Source organism: Mustela nigripes, chromosome 14, assembly GCF_022355385.1.
Source record: "Mustela nigripes isolate SB6536 chromosome 14, MUSNIG.SB6536, whole genome shotgun sequence".
Taxonomy (NCBI): domain Eukaryota; kingdom Metazoa; phylum Chordata; class Mammalia; order Carnivora; family Mustelidae; genus Mustela; species Mustela nigripes.
In genome coordinates, this window is record NC_081570.1 from 11,224,992 (window position 1) to 11,247,205 (window position 22,214).

Sequence of the window (22,214 nt, forward strand, 5' to 3'; positions counted from 1 at the left end):
CCCCCCCCCCCCCCGACATTTTCTCCTCTATCCTCTTCAGGCAGCCTTTCCTGAGACCGCCCCGAGACAGCAGGGACATCTCCTGTCTCCTCCCCTCGGGGCCTCCCTCCCCCTCAAGCCACGCCCATCTCCAGCTTCCCTCCCACCACCCCCCTTCGTGCCCTTTCTCTGCTGCAGCCCCGCCCCTTCTCTGCTCCAGCCCCGCCCCTTCTCACCCCGCCCCCAGGTCTCTCCCAGGACACCTCCTCCGTGTGCGGCTGACCCCGCATTTACCCCTGTGCCCCTGACTCTGCTTGAGCCCCCGAATGAAGAGCCAGCTCCCCGCACGGATGCCCAACAGGCGGCCGCCGTCTCAAGGAGACCCAGGTCCATCTTCCTCCTCTTCCCTGATTTTAGCAAATGATGCAACAGCCCACCCAGCTGCACCAACCAAAAAATCCAGTTTTCTCAGAACGCTGCCTCCCCCCGCCCCCCAACCAGCATGTCCTACTGGCTCTCTCCAACCTCCATTCCAGACCCCGCCCTCCCTGTCCCCACCGCCGCTCCCCACCTGGGGGCACCGCCCTCTCACGGGCCACAGGCTTCCCCCACTCCCCACACTCCTCCTCTGCACAGGGAGGATACAGGTCAGACTGCTTCTTTGCTGAAAACCGGCCACTGGCTTCCTTCCACTGCCCTGGAGGAGGACAGCCAGGCCCCCACCAAGGCCTTCAGGGGCGCGCAGGCCAGCCTCCGTGCTGCTCCTCAGATGGTCCCCTTCCTGTCCCCACACTGGGCACCAGGCACTCCCCAACACGGTCAAGCTTTTGTGAAGTGTCCGGTCCCTTCCCTCATGGTGAGTGTGAGGCCGAGGGAATGGAGACCATAGCACAGGGAGTAAGCATCTATTTCTGAGGCATTCAGAAGTATTTGCTGAGCACCTACTATGTGCCAGGCGCTGTTCTGCACACGAGGAACACTGGCAAATGAGAAAGAGACTCTCGAGTGTCAGCTGCCCTCACGCAGCTGACATTCTAGTGAGAGTGACATTCTAGGTCATTCATTCACGGAAACCACCTTTCATTCCTTCACCTGAGGAGCACCCGTCTCCTGTCTTTACCGTGCAAGCATGTGGGGACAGAGGTGGGATTAAGACTCCATCCCGGCCCTCCAGGAGCTCCCAGTCTGATAGAAACCAGCCTCAAAGCCCCTTATGCAAACATGAGGCTGACCCCAGGGGACAGCAGCACCCCTTCTCCTGGTGTGACGGCACTGACTCCTCATACTGACTGATGGACCTAAAGAGGAAGGATCCATGGCTCAGCTTTCTAGAGGAGGAAGCTGAGGCCCAGGCGGGCATGAAATACCCAGAGGCACCCAGCCGTGGCAGACAGTCAGGGTCTGCGCCCTGTTACCCTGATGCCCAGGCTTACTCTCTTCCAAAGCACAAAAGGAGTTTTGATGAGTTCTGTGGGGGTCAGGGGCCACACAGAAGCACTGATAGAGGAGCTAGCTGGGTGGGCGGGGGTGGGGGGTGCCAGGAGAAGGGGGGTGAGGGCAGAGGAGGGTGGGGTGTGCAGCTTGTACGAAATTGTGAGGTCCAGGAGACACGAGGAGCAGGGGGTCTGCACCATGGCAGGGAGGCGAGGCCGCTGCAGGGCACTGTTCCCAGCCAGCAGCCTGTCCTGCCCTGGATGCGGGCTCCCAGCACCCTTCCCCGGCTTCGACAACCCGCGGGCAGAGCTGCAGGAGCTGAGCATGGAAGCAGGCAGGGGATCCTGGGAAGGAGAGGCCAGCATCCCACACCCTCACCCCGCCTTGGGTCGGATTCTGCACAGCTGGGGAGAGATGGCTGGGACGCAAAGGGGCAGTGGAGCGGCCTGTCTTCCCTCCCCCTGCACAGCAAGGACTGTGACGTTCTCAAGGGACACTAAGGAAGGGGCCATGTTTGAGTTTTGCGGGTGCCCCCTAGGAGGGTTGCCTGCAGGGCAACGGGACCCCAGATCCCAGAGGCTGGAGGGTGGGCAACTTTAGAGGGCAAGGGAGTTGGGCAGGGAAGGGAAGAGGTCAAACCAGGTCAGAGGTCCCATGACAGGGGTCCTGCTGCAGGCAGGCCCCCCAAACAGCCTCTGAGAGAACTCACACATGCTAACCTGGGGCCCGTGGCCCCCCTGCCCTCTCATTTTCCACTACTCTCCCTCTTGCACTCCAGCCACACTGGCCACTCAGATATGCCCAGCACACTCCTGCCTCAGGGCCTTTGCACTGGCTGTGCCTTTCCTCCAGCAGGAACTCCATCCTCCCATAGAGCTGCAGGCTCACTCCCTCACCGTATTCAGGTCTCTACTCAAACTTTAGAACCTCAGGGAGGCCTCCAGCCACCTTGTTTAATGGCACCCATCCTTTCCTATCTCCTAATTTTCCATCATTCCTTCTCTAAAGCGACATTCCTTCTTTACGTTATTATGTGTCTGTTTCCTTGTTCACCATCTCTCACCAAACCATGAGCTCACTGAGGGCTGGTCCTCATCAGCTTTAGTTGCCACCATAGCCCTAGCACTCCTGCCACAGGGCCTGGCACATTGCTCATTTTTGTTGAAACTTTGCTTCAACAGTGAGCCAGTGGTGGCTAACAGAGACCACCAGAGCTCCAGATAAATAAATGTATCTTGGCCACTTTTTCTCAAGTTCCTCAGGCCAGACCCCAAGATGTCAGAGGAGAACGGGACCTGGAGAGGAGGGAAGCCAGCAGTCCTGGCTGGAGGGCTGAAGCGAACACTGAACAAGGTATGGGGTGGAAGTCTCTGTTCACACTGGACTGGGCTTAGGATCCCTAAGGGACACCAGAGAGTTCTGAGAGGGGCCTGGAGACTCTTACCGGCAGGCAAGTGAAGGAGTCTGAATGAGCCTGTCTGAAACAGGGCGGGAAAAGGCAGGCAGAGCCAGGACTGATGCCCCCATGCCCTGAACTCGGAGCTCTGTTACCCAGGAACCGACAGCAGTGTGGGCTGAGCCGGGTCTTACACACCGGGGCTTTCAGCTCATCTGGCTCCTCACCCCGAGTCCAGGCTGTGCGCCCTGCGTGAGTCCTGCCCCTCCCCGAGCTTCAGGGTCTCCAGGTGTACAAATACCAGGTTCCAGCAGGGGAGGGGGATGTCCTTCTGTGGGTCATGTAAGCCACTTACTAGGTCATGTGTTTAAAAAATAAAATAGAGGGCTCCTGGGTGGCTCTGTAGGTTAAAGCCTCTGCCTTCATCTCAGGTCATGGTCCCAGGGTCCTGGGATCAAGCCCCGCATCGGGCTCTCTGCTCGGCAGGGAGCCTGCTTCCTTCTCTCTCTCTGCCTGCCTCTCTGCCTACTTGAGATCTGTCAAATAAATAAATAAAATCTTAAAAAATAAATAAATAGAATAGAATTGAACAGAAAATACCAGAATCTATTGAGGAGTCAGGTTAAGTATTGTTTCACGAAACTTCAGTTTAAACCGCACAGGCCCACATGTGCCCACACACATGCGGCGAGAATGTTCTAAGCGTGTGCTGGGTCATGACGCAAAATATATTCCTACGGGTTCTAGTCAAAAACGTTTGAAAGTCACCACTCCTAAGATTCCAGCGCAGAAGCTGGGGCCCACCGGGGTGCAGGCAGACGGGTGCTGGGATATTTCTAGGGCCCCTGGCCATCCCTAAAGCTCCGTGGACTGCGGGCCAGGGAGTGAGGGGAGCTGAAGCCTGATAGGCAGTGTCAAGGGCCTGGAGCACACAGGACTTGAACAAGGTCATTGGTCAAGGGGGACTTGGAGGACTGCTGGCTCTGAGCCCCTCTCCAGCTTTCCTGCCCCCCCACCACCACCTCAGTTGGGGTGCAGGAGCCTCCGCCAAAGCTGCCTTCTCCCCCAGGACTTGGGCCCTGTGATGTCACGGGCTGGTTGCCATGGAGACGTCAGGTAATGGAGCAGCCCAGGGTGAAATCACAGGCTGCTCTTCGCCCAGCTGGGACGGGCAGCCACGTCACCAGCAGCAACTGGAAAAACACAGTGTTTCGTGTGGGCTGGGGGCTGGGGGTCCCCTGAGGGGACCCCTGGCCACTGCTCCTGCGGGTACCTCCTTCTTCCTCTGTCCACACCCTACTCCTCTGACCTCAAGGTCTGAGGCCCCTTCTCAGACCTGTCCCCTCCCCCATCTCCCCCAGCCAAGGCAGTGACAAGCCTCTGGTTGCCCTGGCAACTTGGAGGCCTTCTCGGTCCTTCAAGGAGAGGACTGTCACCCAGACATCTCCTGCATCCCTCTGCCTCCAAGCAGGGCGCTCTTCTGCCGACCAAGGATGCTTGCCGCCTTCTCCCTCTCAGCAGCTCCCTATCTGCTGTAGAGCCCAACCACCCAGACAGCTCCTCCTGATGTCTCCCCTAGAGCCGTCTGGCTGCAAAGCACCCACCCTGTTCCTCTGGTCAGTCCACAGCTCGGTCCTCTCTCCCCTGCCTCCAGGCCACCTAGTCCCTTTTGCTGTTCTTTGGTGTTGGGAGTCCCAGCCCGACTGACACACTGCGGTTGCCATCTGTCCCCAGGGTGTCTCCCAGGGCTCTGCACCCCAGGGGGGGGGCAGGGAGGGCCCCAGGTTAACCCTGTTTTTTCCCAGCAGCCCAGACAGGGTAAACTTCTCCTTGAAAGCACATAGTAACAGAGCAGCAGCCTGGGTCTGAAGCCCCTCGCCCAGCCCTGGGTGTGCTGGTGGCCCACCGAGGTCCAGGCCCTGTCCCTGCCTCTGAGGAGAACACAGCGGGCCCAGTGTTCCTTTCACAGTCCCTGCCCTGGGTCTATCCCAGCTTTCCGCTTCCAGCCCAGGCTGTGGGCGTGTGGCCCAGCCCCTGTGAGCCACCGAGGGCTCTCACCTGTGCAATGAACCTGCCACCCCAGGAAGGAGCTGTTGGAGGATAAAGCCCCTGACCCAGCAGGTGCTCTGGAAACTACAGCTGCTCCATCCCTCTCCGCTCCCAGATCTGGTCCCCTTTCTAGACCACAGGGACAGATCTCAGTCCCCCTGGGAGCCCTGCAGAGGGAGGACACCAAGAGTGAGCCCTTGGCCTCTCTGCCTGGTGAGTCACTGACGTGACAGCAGGCCGTCCCGCTGAGCTTGGCAGAGGCTTGGCCTCGAGTGGACAAAGGGCCCTCCTGCTCCCTGGGGCACGTGTTTATAGGTCACCAGGCCCACAGTGGTAACTTCATCAGAGGGCTGATGGGGGTCAGTTTCTATCCCCAACCAAGGATAGAGGGAGACAACAGGCTCTTCTCCTGGACCTTCCACATACCTCAGCTCCTTTCTCCTTCCTTTGCCGTCTTGGGGCTCAGTCTCTTTGACGAGCTATCCTAGAGCCCATCCTGCTCTAGCCTCACCTCCTCCAGGAAGCCTACCTAGACTGGCCTCCGCTGTATTAGGCCACCAGCAGCCTTAATGAGCAAGCTCCGGCCTGCAGTGATTTGTTGCCACCATTTATTGAACACCTACTGTGTGTCGGGTACTGTCCTAGGCCTTTTCATCCATTATCTCTTGTTTAACCCTCACTAAACCCCATTATGCCCATTTTTAAAGATGGGGAAACTGAGGCTCAGAGAAGTTAAATCACTTCTCCAAAGTCACCAGCTAATAAGCAGCAGAGATGAGGTTCAAACCTGATCCAGTCTGAAATTCCAAAACTTGCGCTCAAACCACTAGCCAGTACTGATCTCTTCTTCAGGCTGTTTTTCTCTGTGTGTGTGTGTGTGTGTGTGTGTGTGTCCATGTCCGTGTCCTGCCTCCCCCACTAGACCACCCCCTGGGACAAGGTTGTGTCTGTCTTCTCAGACAGTGCATTCCCCAAGGTCAAGATCCCATCTACTCCTTCCTCAGTCTCCCCCAGTGCCCGGTGTCAGACCGCTCACTGGTTCTGCAGGGGTGAAGGGGAGACAGTGCAAGGCAGCTGGGAAGACATCATAGTCGGTGGGCCCTGCGTTCTGTGGGGTGCTCTGCCCAGTTCCCTCAGAGCTGGAGCCTTCTTCCAGACATAAGAGATGTCTGACCTTCCGAAAAAAAGACTTCCCCAGGGCCCAGGGCACTGAGACCCCCACAGTGAGGCCAGGAGGCTGATAGGTTGGTTGGAGGACAACCCTGGGCGGGTGGAGAGGTTCTCAGGGCCAGGGGCATGGGGCAGGCCCTGAGAGACTCTGGAGCTGGAGAGAGGGGGCTAGATATTAATTCCCCTGCTCTGTGCACATTGTTACCTGCGGTGGCAGCAAAGCCCCAATCAAATACCAACCCTGAGAGTTACTGCAGAGGGCAGCAATTCGGAGCACTGGCCGTGCACTCCTGCCTCTCTCTTGGGGGTCGCATCTGAAAGCAAAGGGCAGGGGCTCCCTGCTCAGGGGCTAGGCTAACACAGACCTGAATCCAAATCCTGCCTCTCCGTGTCCTGGCTGTGTGACCTCAAGTAAGACCCTTCCTGTCTCTGAGCCCCACGTCTCCCCTCCCAGGGTTGAATGAGGATGAACTACATCGGAAGAGTAAAAAGGCTCAGCCTGGCCTAGGATAAGCCTCCGACAGGTGGTAACTTAATAGTAGATAATGAATGGGGTGCCTGGTCGGTTAAGCGTCCGACTCGAGGTTAGCTCAGGTCATGATCTCAGGGTCGTGAAATCAAGCCCTGCATCAGGCTCCGCGCTCAGCACAGAGTCTGCTTAGCCCTCTCCCTCCCCCCCCTGCCCCCCCCCCTGATCTCCCTCTCAAATAAATAGAACCTTAAAAAAAAAAAAAAAAGTAGACAACAACACAAAATAGCTCCTGGAAACAGCATGTGTCATCTTACTCTGGTCCCCGTCACTTTCCCCAAGTCCTCAGCACCTCAACTGCCTGCCATGAGGCATCCGTGAGACAGGATGGGGCTGGAAGCCTCCGTGTCCTCCCCTTTCCCAGCTGAAAGGGGCTGGCTTAGCTGCCGCACAGAAGGGTAATAGCAACAAATTTAAAATGAAAGAAATAGCTAAACATGCCAAGTACTGGTCTGAATGCTCTACATGAATTAAGTCCTGTAATCCCTGCCCAGCAATCCTACGACATCGATACTGATATTGGTCCCATTTTAGAGATGAGAACACTGAGATACCCATTCAAAATGAAGTAACTTGCTGAGGTCCCAGAGCTAGGGAATGGCAGATGGGAACCTAGGCTGGCCGGCTCCCGAGTCTGCACCCCTAACCTCTCAGGCCCAGCACAGGGAAGCGAATTGCCACCCCAGGCTGGCGTGGGGAGGCTCTCCAAGGTGTGGCCTGTACCTGGGGCCCAGCGTCTGGCTAGGGCGGCCCCAGTTGGCTGCAGACTCAGAGATCAGCACCAGCAGGAGGCTCCCAGTCCCTGGCCTGGCTTTAGGGCTGCGCACCAGGCACAGGGAAGCGCTTGAAGAAAGGAGTGGTTATTACCACCGGCCCCCCTGGAAGCCTGCAGCTGGAGAGGAGCAGGTCAGGCGCCCCCGGCTGTGGGCCGGGGGTGCAGTGCAGAGGCTTGGGGCACAGGCCTGGCTTTTTACAGGTCACTCAGCTCCCCCCCTGCCCCTGCTCCGTTTCCCCGTTTGTAAAACGAGGACTAGGACAGCTCCTACCCCAACTGAGCTGGTTGTGCCTAAAACGTTCCAACCAGTCCCTGGCAAGCCGGAAGCAGTACTGGTGACAATTGCTCTGACAGTGTTAGTGACAATCAGAGGGGCATGTGCCCTCCACGTAGTGGTCCAGTCACTGAGATCATGGTTGTCCTCTGCTCCAGTGTCCTGTCCCTTCTTTAACCTTTATTCAGCTCTGCCTGCTGCAGGGATGGTAAGTGCCGCCCCCTCAGGAAGGAGACAAGGTTCGAATACACAACTAGATCTGGAGGTGGCACTCGGGGAGCCCAAGCCACAGAAGGAAGGACGAAGGAAGTCCCCCTTCTCAGTCTGTGTGACCTCAAGCAGGCACAGCAGAGGGTGCTGGCCCTGGTGGGGGGCGGGGGGCGGCCCAAGGACCCAAGCACCAGCCTGACCTTGGCAGGCATCTCTTCCTCCCTGGCCTCGTACTGTGTTCAGTGGGTCTGTGGCTCACAGGTTGGGTCCCCGGTACGGGATGACCAAGTGACAGGGAAGGGACACCGTCACCAAGGAAATACCCTATCCCAGATGCCCAACACCCAGAGCCTGTCCAGAGCCTTTGGGTTTCTGGAGACACGCTAAGAGCCTGTCAGTCCTAAAGAACCCTAAATACTCTTCCCTCTTAAAACTGTCTTCCCCTTTGGCAAGCTGTGGGTCTCACAAGGGCAGGGGCTGTGCTAGACTTGTCCCCTCTAGATGCCCAGCATGTACACAGCACCTGGCACACAGTAGGTATCATGCTAATATCAGCCTGATGAATGAGTAAGTGAACAAACCTCACACAACCTAACTCCCACCCATGATGCCAGCCCGACACCCTCCTGAGACATCCTAAGCCACTTTCCCAAATGTCCCACAGGGACTGGTGGGCCCCTGAGAGGCCAGAGGAGGGCGGGGAAGCGCCCAGTGTCCCTCAGCACAAGCCCCCCGCCCCCCCAAAGCCTGAGCAGCACCCCCCCAGGCCTGTTCATCCCTCTACAACTGAGTAAGTTTTGGGGGTGATGGGTGGGGTGGCAGCCCCCAAGGTTGGGGGTCAGTGGGTTTGCCGAGCTGGGGTCAAGGCCTCAGTCACCTCTACCCCCAGTCCCCCTGCTCTGTGTAGGACTCCACTGCCATTCCCAAGGGACAGCCAACTCCAACTCCTGGGGTGCCACCTTGGGCAGTACAAGGGGAGAGCAGAGGGAGCCAGGGCAAGGCACCGTTGAATGCTCCCAGGCAGAAAGAAAGGCCCAGGAGTTGGCAGACACACGGCTCTCTCTGTCCCTTCCTGTCCCCTGACCGAGGATGGGGGTGGGGTGGGAGTTAGGGATGAGAGTGGGGGAAGGGTTACCATCCATAGAACCTGTTCCTCTCCATTAACCCCCTGCTGTCGATGGGGTTCGGGGACTCTGAAGACAGCGCAGGGGGTAAGGGGACAGAAGTGGGGGCGCTGAGCAAGTCAGGCCTGTGTCTCGGGGGAGTGTGGGAAGGACAGTCGGCTGCTTCTCCCGGGGCCGCCACCTGCCCTCCAGAGAAGCCAGGAACGGCCAGAAGCTTTCCTCCCCTCCGGAGCACGCGACAGGGGGCGTGTGGCTGCAGGGCTGGAAGCGACCCCGCTTCCTGCCCCCGGCCTGGGTGTGGCTCCAAGCCCGGCGGGAGATGCGGCGACCTCCCTCCGCTCTCTCTCCGCGCTGCCACCCCCGTCCCCTGTCCTCCCGGGGGCACCGTGTCCCCTAGGTCTCGGTGGGGGCGGGAGGGGGGCGTGCTGCCGGTTGGGGAAGGCCGGGTCGCCCCCCAGCCGCAACCCCCAGGCTCCTCCGGGGCCCGACCCCCACCCGGCCGGCGGCCCCCTCACCTCGCGACACGCAGGAGCCCATCACGGGGCCGCGGGGCCGGGCCGCTGCGCCTCGGGTGCGTCGGGCCGCCGGGCGCTCATGTCTCCGCGGGCCCGGGGCTCACGCGCGGCGCCGGCGCGGCAGGCGGGCGGTCGGGCCGGGACAGGGGCTGGGGCTTGGGCTGCGGCTCCCTCCGCTCGGCTCCCCGCCGCTCCCGCCGGGTCGTCCCCGCCGCCTCCCGCGCCGCGCCCGCTCCTACCAGCCGCGGGCAGCACGGCGGGCGGGGGGACCCGGGGGAGCGCTCGCCCGGAGCCCCGGAGCCCGAGCCGCGCGCAGGCCGCCCCGCCCCTTCCCGGGCCCCTGGCGCCGCCCGCCCTGCGCACCTGTGGCCGCAGCCCGGGCTGGGGGGCGGGGTGAGGGGCGGGGGGTCGGAAGGGGTGAGGGGCGGGGGGCGGGGCCCTGGGGCAGGTTGAGGAGGGCTGGGAGGAGGGACCGAAGGGGTAGAGTAGGGAGCAGGGAACCGGGGAGAGGGGAGGGATTCTCTGGCCCTCACTTCTCCTTCTCGCCACCCGGTGACCCTGGCTGAAGGTCGAGGAAGGGGGCGGAGGGGAGAGGCGCGGAGAGGCCAGCATTTGGGGCACAGAGTACACAACCTTAATTTAACAACCAGAGCTCAATAACACTAATTCCATTACGCCCATTTTGCAGGGGAAGAAACTGAGGCTCACAGAAGCCAGATGCCTTGCCTTGATGTCCCTTGGCTGTGAGGGACAGTGATTTCTCACCGCCAGCTCCTGCTTTGGGGCCCGCTGGCTTAGAGTGGAGGTCCAGAGGGGCCGAGTGTACCAGTGGGTTCCCTGCCAGACAAGAGTCAAGCACCCCTTAGCAGTGTCCCCCCCCCCCGCCCCGCCCCCCGCCACTTGTCTGGGCTTACCCAGGGTGGAGAGAACTGAGGCCCAGCGCCTGCCTTTTCTCAGCCGGGGCCTCCTGTCTCCCACGGTAACAGCGGCTCCATCAGGGACTCACCTGCAAGCCCACTCACACGTGTCCCCACACACTCACACATACTCGCAGACGCTCGTGCACACGCAGCCATCTGCATTCACACTGACACACAGTCACACACACGTGCACACAGCCAGCTCCTGAGCAAACCTTCCGGTGCACAAACACATCTCTTTCAGTCTTTACACCTTCCCCTACCCGTGTGCATTTTACAGGCCAGGAAGCTAGGTTCACTGGCTCCCCTCAAACACCAGCTGATCGCCCAGGTGGGTTTTCAGGGATGAATGAGGTTTGGGGCAGGAGCGTGAAGTGGAGCTGGAGGCCTCCAGCAGGACAGAGTCAGGCCTGGTGGCAGTGCCGGGGGTGGGGGCGCCTGCGGACCCTCTCGGGAGTGGGGGCCAGATGGGGAGTGGCTCTAGGCAGACCAGGTGTAAGTGCCAGCTCTGTTCACACAAAGCTGTGTGACCTTGGGCAAGTTGCCTCACCTCTCTGAGCCTCAGTGTTTTCATCTGTTAACTGGGGCTAAAAGGAAATCTCACCTCACAGGATTACTATACACATTAAATGAGAAATATATGTGAAAATGCCCCACACATAGTAGGTACCTAACTCAGGGCTGAAAAGAAATAACAGTGACAGTGAACATAGATATGTTGCCTTGTTATGTCACCAAGCTTCCCTACACCCACGGGAAGCCTGAAGAGTCTCCATTCGATGACTATGTGTGAAGCACCTACTATGTGCCCGTATGAGCAAGAGAGAAGGGGCAGCCCCAGTGTCCTTTCTCTTCCTGTGGTGGGGAGACTGGACTTGGCTCTGAGGGATGGCTCTGACTCACCATGACGCAGGACGCTTGTCACAGCTGCTGATGTTCCCAGCTGGCAGCCTAACAGCTCTGGGGGCAGGGCGGACTGGGAGGGGGACCCCAGCAGACAACAGGGCAGTTGACAGAGGAGAGGATGCCTGGGGAGCCCACTATGTCCCCTTCAGCCTAAGACAGGGACAGGTGGGTGAGGCTGGGCAGTGGCCCCCTCCCCAGTCCCCCGCCATCCCAGAGAAGGGACCAGGGTGGGGTGAGGTGGCTCTGGCTCTCCCTGCCTCCAGCATTCGTGCTGAGCAGCTCGACACTGACTCAATCTTCTCCTTGTACTGACTGGTGCTCAGAGAGGGGCAAGGGCTTGCCCAAGGTCACACAGCAAATGGCTAAAGGAGTCAAATCCAGGTATCCTGCCTGTCGGCCCAGCTTGGCACTAACTAAAGACTGGGCCTTGCAGGGGTGGGCAGCTCCCCCTTGCATGCTCACATTCACCTTCCCAGTCCTTGGAATTCTGCTGAAGCTGACGATTCCCAGATTCCCAGATAGCTCTAAGATGTGTGGTTGTCCTTCCCGGGGGAGGGGCAGGCTGTCCTTTCCCAGATCAGCCCACAGTCCATCTGTCCTGCGACCTTCCATGACCCTCCCCCAGAGCCCTCTATGGGGGAAGAGAAGGAGCCCCTTGTGGATGAGGGGACCAGGAGTGGGAGTGCCCAGGAAGTGCCCTGAATCCCATTCTCCCATCCTGACTTTGGGGATCCAGCCAGAGCCCCCGCTCCTGTGGCCTGCCCCCACTCTTCCTAGTCAGCGGCAAACATTCATAGCCGGCCTGAGTGCCTGGTCCTGGGCTGGGTGCTGGAGCATGGAGAGCAGATGCTGCGGGACCTGATGGGAGAAAGATCAATCAAGCAGAGCCTTACGGGGATGAATCAGACTCTGTCTAAGCCCAGATGCGCCTGAGAGGGGGGCAGGCATGGTATGGGGGAGCCATGCGCATAAATAGTTTGGGTCAGTGAGGATTGGGGTATGTCCCCATGCCGGCTGAGCACTGTAAGAGCAGAGTCCCTTCTTTCAAGGGTCGTGGGGATGGCTGCAAGGTGTTGGTGACCCTGCATTGGGAATGTGAGGGCTGAATGGGACACTGGCAGGGAGACAAGGAGGAGCGCTCTGTGTGCTCAAGGCCATGGAGGCAGGGATGCTGGAGGGTGTACAGGGGACCGGAGCATCTGAGGTCTGGGGGGCCAGCAGGAGAGGACAAAGCTTCTGGCTGGGGTTGCCCAGCTCCAGGCCTCGAACAGCATCTCAGCTCTGGTTTCTCGGGAAAGGCAGAGCTGGATAAGCAGAAAGAACAGAACTGGAAGCCCAGCAGACCTGGGTTTGACTCCAGTGCCCAGAAGGGTACGTGGCAGATGCTCAGTCGGGGTTTGTTGACTGCATCCCAGAAAGTGAGACCTGTCCAAGGTCACGTATGTAGAAGCTGATGATGGCCAAGACTGACGCAACCTTTCCTTCATCCAACCAATGTTCATGGAGCCCTTGCTGTGTGCCCAGCTCTGTGCGGCGCTGGTTAACCATAGATGAGACACACCAGGTTCCTGCTCCCTGGGGAAGGGCAGCGAGCTGGCGGGAGGCGGGCATTGATCCAGGAACCACTGGAGTGAGTTGAGAATCACGACCCCCAAAAAAGAACTAGGAGAGAGAAAGCACAGTGTGAAAAAGAAACCCTTTATCCTGCCTAGGGCCCGGAGGGAGTGTCCAGTAGAAGTGACAGTGACTGAATCACAGCTAAAAAGGCGGAGCAGGACTTGGTCCGGCAGCCAGACGGGCAGGGGCAGCGGTCTGAACAGTCTGGAGACAGGACGAGGGACAGACTCCCAGGAGGGAGAGAGGGCCTTAGTGGCTGGAGCCCAGAGCAGGAGGAGGGGGCAGGAGCCGCTTCCCATGGGGCCTCACACGGGATCTGGCCTTTATCCAAAGAGCAATGGGAAGCCCCATCCTCTGCTTCCTTCCTTCCAGTCGCCCTCGGGGGGCGGTTGAGGCCCACACCAGCCTCCCAGTCCAGTTCCCTGTTTCTCTAGAGGCCCAGCCCTGCGTGGGGGTCCAGAGCCCCAGGGCGAGGCCCTTCTGGGGAAGCCTGAGAAAGAAGGCCGTGGGCTGACCTCAGACTGTGCCCATTCTCAGCTGCGCGCTCAGGACTGAGCATGATAGGTGATAGGCCAGAGTCCCGCCCACCACGACCCCCGCCCCCAGGAAACAAGGTGAAGTAGGTGGGGTCGGGAGAGAGAGCAAGGAGTGGGAGCCCCCTGTCTGATAGGGGAGGAGGCAAAGTCCTCAGCGAGCTCTAAGTCGACAGAGGAGACATAGCCACTGTGCCAGATGCTGGGGACATCGGGAAGAGACCAGCCTCTACCCTGGAGAAGCTTCCAGCCTGGTGAGTAAACAGGTACACTAAATTCCTCACTTAACTGCCTGTCCCAGGCTTGGTCCACAGCGGCTGCTTCATGACGGGATCCCTTTCTCATGGTTCAGAGGGTGATACTCTGCCTCCTGGGTGTTGGCTCTCGGCAGGCAGGTAGGAGCCCCCCCCCCTCCCCGGCTAGGACTAAGGCAGACAGGTAAGACTCCAGCGGTGCGTTTCCTGAGCTGTGAGTGTCATACAGGAGGTGGCCAGGAGGGGGCAGCCTGAGACAGCATCAGTCTTGACTTTCATCTTCCTTTCCCCCCTCCCTTGGCCGACTGACCCAGAAAGTACTACGTTGGCAACTCAACTCGGACCGAGCCACATCATACGACCTGCACAAAGGTGCCCAGCTGAGGGGAAAGGCACTAAAATCCTGCTGGTGCTCTGCTCAGCAAACCCTGGGCTGTGTCTGCCCCCATGTGGGGTGCCTTTTTCTTAACCCAAAGGTGTCATCTCCTGGCTAAGCTGAATTCTACAAGGCAGCATCCACACAGATCTGTACAAAGTCTCCCTATAGGCCAGCAACACTGCTGAGCTCAGACGTCCCCTGGTCCTAGCCCCCCTACTGTGCAGATGCAGCGACTGAGACCCAGGAAAGGAACCCAGGCTCGTTAGGAGCAGAGCGGGGACTGGACCCCCATAGCCATAGCCAGTGGGGCTTCCTGCTCCACCTGGAGGGTTCAGGTGCTAGGTGCTACCTCTGCAGACCAGACTGTGCCTCAGAAAGAAGGCCACAGGGGCACCTGGGTGGCTTAGTGGGGTGAGCCTCTGCCTTCGGCTCAGGTCATGATCCTAGGGTCCTGGGATTGAGCCCCGCATCAGACTCTCTGCTCAGTGGGGAGCCTGCTTCCTCCTCTCTCTCTCTGCCTGCTGCTCTGTCTAGTTGTGATCTCTCTCTCTGTCTGTCAAATAAGTAAAATCTTAAAGAAAGAAAGAAAGCCAACCACAGGCCAACCTCAGAATATGTCCACTCTGGAGTGCGGTGACAGGTCAGAGTCACCCCCACTGCTCCATGTCCCCCGAGGCAGCAAGCTGGACTAGGTGGGGTAAGGAGAGAGTCGGGTGAGCCTCCAGGCTGATGGAGGAGACACAGCCACTGTGCTAGGCATGGGGGAGACTGGGCAAAGGCCAAACCCTGCCCTGGAGAAGCTTCCAGCCTGGGAGTAAACAGGCAGTGGGGTGTCCTTAGTACTTGCACAGAGATCTCCCCGTTCCTCCATGGACAGGCGTTCTTGTGGTCATCACAGACCCATCCTCGGTGGAGAAGAGCCCCGCTGACCCAGGTAAGGCCATTGGTGAGGGCTTGGAGGCAGTCTCAGGTGTTTGAGTTAATAACAGCAAAACATAATCCTGTGCGATCAGCTTTGCTGAGACCCGTACAGGTCCTGTTCCGTCAGTCCTCCCAGCAACCGTAGGGTGGGGCCGAGTCGTGGCCACACCGCCCCCTCTTTCTTGACCTCTGGGGTGATTCCGAGCCTGGTGACTCCCGGAGATGGACAACATGCCCTGCATTCCTTCTTCGTGATGTTCGCACAAGCTCTGCACCCACCTTGAATAGTCCGCACCACACATGTCCCTCGAGTCTCACCACGTAGGTCTTTCCTGTTTCACTCCATCGTTCATCAAATACTGATCAAATCTGTGCCTGCAATGCGTTGTCTGCCCAAACAACGGGATACAGTTGAGAGTAATCAGGCACGTCTCAGCTGTCTTGGAGATTAGAGCAGTTCTCAGCAAACTATGATCCTTGGGCCAAATCCGGCCCTTGGCCTCTTTTTGTAAATAAAGTTTTATTGAAACATATCCATGCTCATTGGTTAACCTGTTGTCTATGGCTGCTTCACCTTTTTTTTAAGATTTTATTTATTTAGTTATTTGAGAGCTTCACCTTTTTAAAAAAGGTTTTATTTATTTAGTTATTTGAGAGAGACAGAGAGTGTGACGGGGAGATGGTGGAGAGAGTACGAGACTCCTTGCTGAGTTGGGAGCCTGAGATCATGACCTGAGCTGAAGGCAGACACTTAAGTGACTGAGCCACCCAGGCGCCCCTAAAGATTTTTTTTTTTTTTTAAGTAATCTCTACACCCAGTGTGGAACTCAAACTCACAACCCTGAGATCAAGAGTTGCAGGTTCTACTGACTGAGCCAGCCAGGCGCCCCTATGGCTTTCTTTCACCTTACAACAGCAGAGTCTTTTTTTTTTTTTTTAACACCTTTTTATTTATTTGACAGACAGAAATCACATGTAGGCAGAGGGACAGGCAGAGAGAGAGGGGGAAGCAGGCTCCCCGCTGAGCGGAGAGGCTGATGCAGGGTTCAATCCCAGGACCTGAGCCAAAGGCAGAGGCTTTAACCTACTGAGCCACCCAGGCGCCCCACAACAGCAGAGTCTTGTAGTTGCAACTGAAATGGTACAGTCCTCAAAGACAGAAATAATTGCTCTCCGGCCCTTTGCAGAAAAAGCTTGCCAACACTGACTTAGTTTGGCAGAGAGAGAGATAGTAGCAGGTCACTGAAATGAATGTATCGACAAATTGTGAGAAGAGCCAGGAGGGGCATAACGGGGCGGGGACTGAGATGTAAGGTTAGACTGGCCACCACTTCTCACCTTCCACCCCTGATACCCTGACCAGGTCATCCAGGGCAGGACATGCCAGCCCACTGGAAGGTCAAATTTTGGATGGGAGCGACCCCCAGGGTTGTGTTTATGCCAGACAGAGGTGAGGGTCCTGTTGGTGTCTGCGGCTTGGACCACTGCCCTCATTCTCCCGTTATCTGACCTCGCCTGGCCTCAAGGCCTCCATGTCCTCCATCTCTTGGGCCCCCGGGGAGGCAGACAGAGCAGGAAGTACTGTTCCTTCTACAAATGGGACAACAGAGGCTCCTTCTGTTTAATGACTTGGCCGACCCTGGCTGAGCCATGGGCAGAGATCTCGGTATCGTGGGAGAGCCCCAAACAGTATTTAGGACAGCAGGTTCTGGCCCAGGAGTCGTGTGAACAAGTCTATGCCCCTCTGGGCCTCAGTCTGTTCATCTGTAACCAAGAGGGTTGGAGAAACAAACTTACACTCTTTTCTGGATCTGCCGGAGGCACGCCAGGGCTCGCCCCAACCCTCTCCAGGCCTCGGTTTGCTTCTGTAAAGTGAGGAGAGAAATGCTTCAGCTGGTTCCAGGCCAGGGAGATCACAGATGGGAAAGTGCTTTGAGCTCAGAGGAAGAAAGGCCCTCTATAAACCCAGGAGGTTATTAGGGTGATGGGGATCAGGCAAGGGCTGATGGAGGGAAGGCCCCAGGGCAGCATTTGGTCTGACCAGCAGAGGGCACTGTGGGGAAGCTAAGGCGGGATCCTGAGCTGGAATGCCTTTGTTCCTTCTAGAACAGGGACCCAGGCCCTACTGCGTACCAAACCTGCAGAGCTGAGTGTGGGGACATGACCGTCAATGAATGGAACCCGAGATGCTCGCGGTCTAGGGGTGGGAGGGGGAGGACACGGAACAAACAGGTCTTTTTCTTTCTTTTTTTTTTTTAAGGATTTATTTATTTATTTGAGAGAAAGAGTGCAAAGCAGGGCCGACGGAGGGAGAGGGAGAAGCAGACCCCCCACCCTGCTGACCAGGGAGCCTGACGTGGGGTTGGATTCCAGGAACTTGGGATCACGATATGAGCTGAAGGCAGAGGCTTAACCGACTGAGCCACCCAGGGTTCCAGAACCAACGGGTCTTGACACAGAAATGGGAGCTATGGTGGTTGGGGGCCAGACAGGGATAGTGACCCTCTTGCAGAGGCTCAAGGGAAGCTGGGAGGGGTCGTTCAGCCTGAAGCCCAGGTCGAGGGTCTGGGCTAGACAGCCAGAGGGATACCATGGAGAAGGCAAGCATAGGAGAGGCCTGGGTTCAAACCCTGGATCTGTCCCCACAGGTAACTTACTTCACCTCTCTGGGCCTGGTGTTCCTCACCTGTAAAATGGAAATCGTAACAGCGCCCACTCCACAGAGCTGTCGTGAGGATTAAATTAGGTAGAAGACACCTCTGGAATGCCTCTAGAGCAGGGCCCGACCCATGAAACTTCCTTAAATGTTGCTAGGGTGACCTCAGGCCGATGGCTTGGCTGTTGGCGACTGAAGCCATGAGGGGCTTGTGTCCACTTTGCGGGTGGGTGATGAGGACAGGTCCAGGGATGGGGCCACCTGGAGAAGAGGAGAGGAGGGACAGCCTGAGAGATTGGGGGAGGGGGTATGGAGTTGGGGGAGGGTAGAGTACAGCAAAGGAAGGGAGTCCAAGCTCCCCATTCAGCCCCAACCTCCTACCCTGTTGAGTCGCCCCTCCAGCCCCCTCCTCGCCTGTGTGCCCTTGGGCATATCCCTGGGTCCCCACCGAGCCTCAGTTTCCTCCTCTGTAAAATGGGGGAATAACTCCTGCATCAGGGGGGCTTCAAAGATTCTCCAAACCCCTCGTCATCTCCTATTGTACCCGCCCCCTCCCTGGCCCCATGAGGGTCTGTGTCTGGCTCTGCCCCTATAATCACCCAGGCGTTCTGTTTAGAAACCAGCGGCAGAGGAAAACCCCTAAAACAAACCCAGCACAGCTGGTCTCCCCTGCGGGGGCCCTGCCCAGCCCTGCCCAGCCCGCTCCTGCCTTCCAGGCCCTAGAAGCGGCTGGGGTGAAATCACACTTTGGGAAAGAGTTTTTTTCCCAGTGGGTGGGGGCAGCAATCAGGTCAGGCCAGAGCTGACAGAAGGGCCCCCAGGATTCCCCAAGGAATCAGATGTTCCTGTCCCAGCAGGTAGGACAGTGGGCCTCAGAATCCCTTGGGAAGATTCCAGAGCCCAGCTGCTGCCCCCACACCCTCAGGTCTTGGTTCCCTCCTCTGCTGAGGAGCTAGGGCGGGGGTGTGACCGGTGGAGGGGGTCCAGCCGTGGGGCTTTGGGACCTGCTGGGAGGGCGGGAAGCCAGTTTGGGGAAGGGGCTAGGGTGGGTTGGCAGGAAGTGGGTCCCTGGGCTCTGTGTGAGGATGGGGGACACTTGCAGCAGGCTTGGAGGCCCAGAAGGTAGCAAGAAAGATATAAAAGGATCAGAAGCACAGGAGGAAAAAAGTGGGGGAGGCTCCCGACTGGCTCAGTAGGAGCGTGTGACTCTGAATTTTGGGGTTGTGAGTTCAAGTCCCACGTTGGGTGAAGAGATCACTTAAAAATAAAATCTTTAAAAAAAAAAAAGGAAGCGCAAGAGAGAACATAGGACAAAGACACAGACACACACAGGGATAGCAAGCAAATCCAAATGACAATACAAATTTTTAGGATTTCCCCAGGGTGGCGGTCCTCATGCACATTGTCCCTTTTTTTCCTCACCACCAGCCTTGGAAGTGGGGACTCTTTGTGGGGACGGTGTGTGGGGCTGGTTCCTTTGGGGGCTCTGAGCTTCAAAACTGAGTCACTGGAGCAGCTCCATGGCCTGGGGTGGGGGGGCGGGTGCTTAGGATGGAGGTCATGGCTGAGCAGGAGCAAGGTCAGGCCTGATCCTGGAGGTCAGGGGGCAGGGTTGATCATCAGCAGCGCATGCGCCAGGCCTTGGAGGAGGCTTGGCCGCAGGGACAGGAGACACCTCTCCACCCCACTAGGGGAGCCAGGGTGTCTTGCTGGAAGCCCAGGCCCTGCTGTCTCCCTGGTTCTCACTCGGGAGCCTATCGGGTGACCTGACGCTCGGCAGAGTGAACCAGGGAGGTTCTGGCTGCTTGTCTCTGTGTCCCGTGAGGAAACACGTGGCCACTGCCCCCCCAACACCCAGAGGATCGGGTTCATGGTCTAGGATGGAGAGCCTGGTCCAAATTTGGAGATGAGGAAGAGATAATCCAGGCAGAGGGTGACGGAGGCCGAGTGGAACTCTGTAGGGCCTCAGGCTCCCGGGGAAACCCTCTTCTGGGGGGCCTGTCAGTTGATTCTTTTCTTTTCTTTTTTTTTTTAAGATTTTATTTATTTGACAGAGGGAGACACAGCGAGAGAGGGAACACAGGAGGGGGAGTGGGAGAGGGAGAAGCAGGCTTCCGGCCAAGCAGGGAGCCCGATGCGGGGCTCCATCCCAGGACCCTGGGATCATGACCTGAGCTGGAGGCAGACACTTAACAACTGAGCCCCGCAGGCGCCCGAAGTCAGGTGGTTCTTGCTCCCAAACCGGCTGACTCCTTCCCAGGCCAGCCTGCCGTTCATTCCTGGCCTCCAGGCTCTCTTCCTGCTACCTCTTCTGCCCCTATCAGCAGCCCCCTCCCCATAGTGCCCGAAGCCTCCCCCTCACTGTCCGCTGGGGCAGCAGGCCTGGACCCCTTGGGTGCAGAGGGAGAAAGAAGACACGGGGCCTGCTGCAGGGGGAGGCCGGGATGGGGAGGACAGATCCCTGAGCTGCCGATGGGATGGAGCTTTGGGAGGTCGGACAGACAAGGGAGATTCCACCTGCGGCCAAGTGCGTTAAGCCTGCTCTGAGCCGACCTTGCTTACGGTAGCTGTGAGGATGTGGGGTTCTGTGCCTGGCGTGTCCTTGTGCTCAAGGAGAGTTCACTCCTATCAGTATTGGACGTACTGGACAATCTCATGACCTTGTCTCACCCCCTTCCTTCTCACCAGAGAAACCAAGACTCCGAGAGGGTGTGGGTTCTGTCTCAGGTCACACAGCGCTCAGAGCCAGCTGGGCGGGCACCTCCCCAGGGTGGGTCCCTTGGGACAGCTCCATTGTGCTCTCCCCAGCAGGAAATCGCTGTGCTCAGCAGCCTGGGCCACGGAGAGGAGGAACAAGTTTGGCTACGTGACTAGCAGGCCCCGGAGGCTGAGCCAGGCCCAGCACCGGGAAAACAACCTGCTGGGGGCCGCCTAGGCGCGGCCAGTGGGGTGGGCATGGGGTGGAGACCTCGCTGCCCGGAGAGGGAGCGTGAGCGGAGCCTCCGTCTCACTGAGGAATGGTCTGGGACAAGGTCGCAGGGCCCTATGCCCCCCACCTACCTGCAAGAAGGCAGAGGGGTGAACAAGAGGCTTCTGGGGGTTGTGGGGGAGCAGGCATGTGGGCCGCGGGGCCAGTGGGTGCACAGAGCACCTGAGGGTAATTTGCACGGGCTGACCACCTGCTCATCAGCTCTAGCCTACAGGAATCAGGGTGGCCATCCAAGGGGGGAGGAAGGTTCAGCCCTGCCCGCTGTCAGCTGGCACCCAAGGGGCCCAGTGCCCACGGAAGCAAGGCCCAAGGGAGAAGAGTTTGGCTTCTGCCAGAATGCCCGGCCAGAAGACTTGGAACAAGGTGGAGTCTCCCTTCTGGGCCTCCGTTCCCCTTGGGGACTCACGGAACCATTGTGTCCCCTCACTGCTAGAAGAGGCTCAGAGCGGACTCGGGGCCAGGAAGGCAGCAGGGAGAAGGCTCCTGGGGCCCGGGTGGTCCACGGCACCGCTGGTCGCCGCAGGGAGAGCCCTGAATGCCAGACCCAGCGGTCAGAATTTATCAGGAAGCCAAGTGGGGCCACTGAAGGTTTCAGCATAGGAGAAGGGAGGGGTCAGCTCAGCCTGACGGGAGGGAGGACACTGGAGGGGCGCCCAGCTTGAGTGGCGGCAGGGACCTGCAAGGAGCGGGGGGGCCAGGATCCAGGGAAGAGTAGAGGAATTACAAGTGCAATCTCCCTGGGGTCATTTCTGGTTGCCCCTCCCCGCCAGAGGAAGGACCCACAGGCTGCTGGTGTGTTAAACCTCTTATATCTTCTTTGAACATAGAACAAAGCCAGCTTGGAAGTGGGTCAGCACAGAATGCCTCCCTGCTTCTCCCTGGATACCCCAGCACCAAAAGCCCCGGGCAGGGGGTGCCCAGAGCCAGGCAGCAGCGCACAAAGTAGCAGGAACAGGCACAGCGTGGGGAGGCAGAGCCATCACCTGGACAGCAAGAGGGCGGACAAGGAAGCAGGTGTTCCTCGGGGGGCCAACATTCACCCTGTAAGCTGGAGGTGGCAGGTGGGGGACAGAGCCTCAGTGGGGGGCAGGGGGAACCTGGACACCAATCAGCATCATTGGGGAGCCGTCCCCATAGCCCTGACCTGTTGCTTAAGGGAAGGCAATGGAAGAGAAGAGTCTGCCTGCATGAGAAGTCCCCTGGGACTGGGTGAACCGGGACCTTAAACTTGGCCGCCGTCTCTCCCACCAGCTCCCACACACCCAGTCTTCGGTATTGCCTAGTTCTGCTCTCTGAGAGAGGGAATGGGAGTAGAACAGGGGAACACAGGGTCAGGACATCTTAGCTCACCACCAGTCTCCCTCGAACTCCTAATAAGTTCCCAGTTTCCTCTTCTGTCAAATGGGGCTATAGTGGTGCTTGCCTCGGAGGGCCGGCGGGAGGGAAAAATGAAACCACGGGCAAGGAGACGTAGCGTATTCAAGGTGCCCCCCCCCACAGACACGATCTGCTCATCGTGCTGAAGAGGAAACTGGGGCTCCAAGAGGTTAAAGGGATCTGCTCGTGATCGTCCTGTGAATCTAA

General features: G+C 58.5%; 1 protein-coding gene across 1 annotated transcript in view; it reads right to left on the reverse strand.

Moving 5' to 3' along the window:
- The window catches only part of FAM131C (family with sequence similarity 131 member C), a 16,530-nt gene extending 6,797 nt beyond the window's left edge, over window positions 1-9,733 (reverse strand). Inside the window, exon 1 of the mRNA XM_059376312.1 lies at window positions 9,456-9,733. Within this exon, the coding sequence (XP_059232295.1) occupies window positions 9,456-9,477 (22 nt within the window). The 5' untranslated portion in view covers window positions 9,478-9,733. The remainder of the gene's footprint in view (window positions 1-9,455) is intronic.
- Between the last annotated feature and the right edge of the window lie 12,481 nt (window positions 9,734-22,214).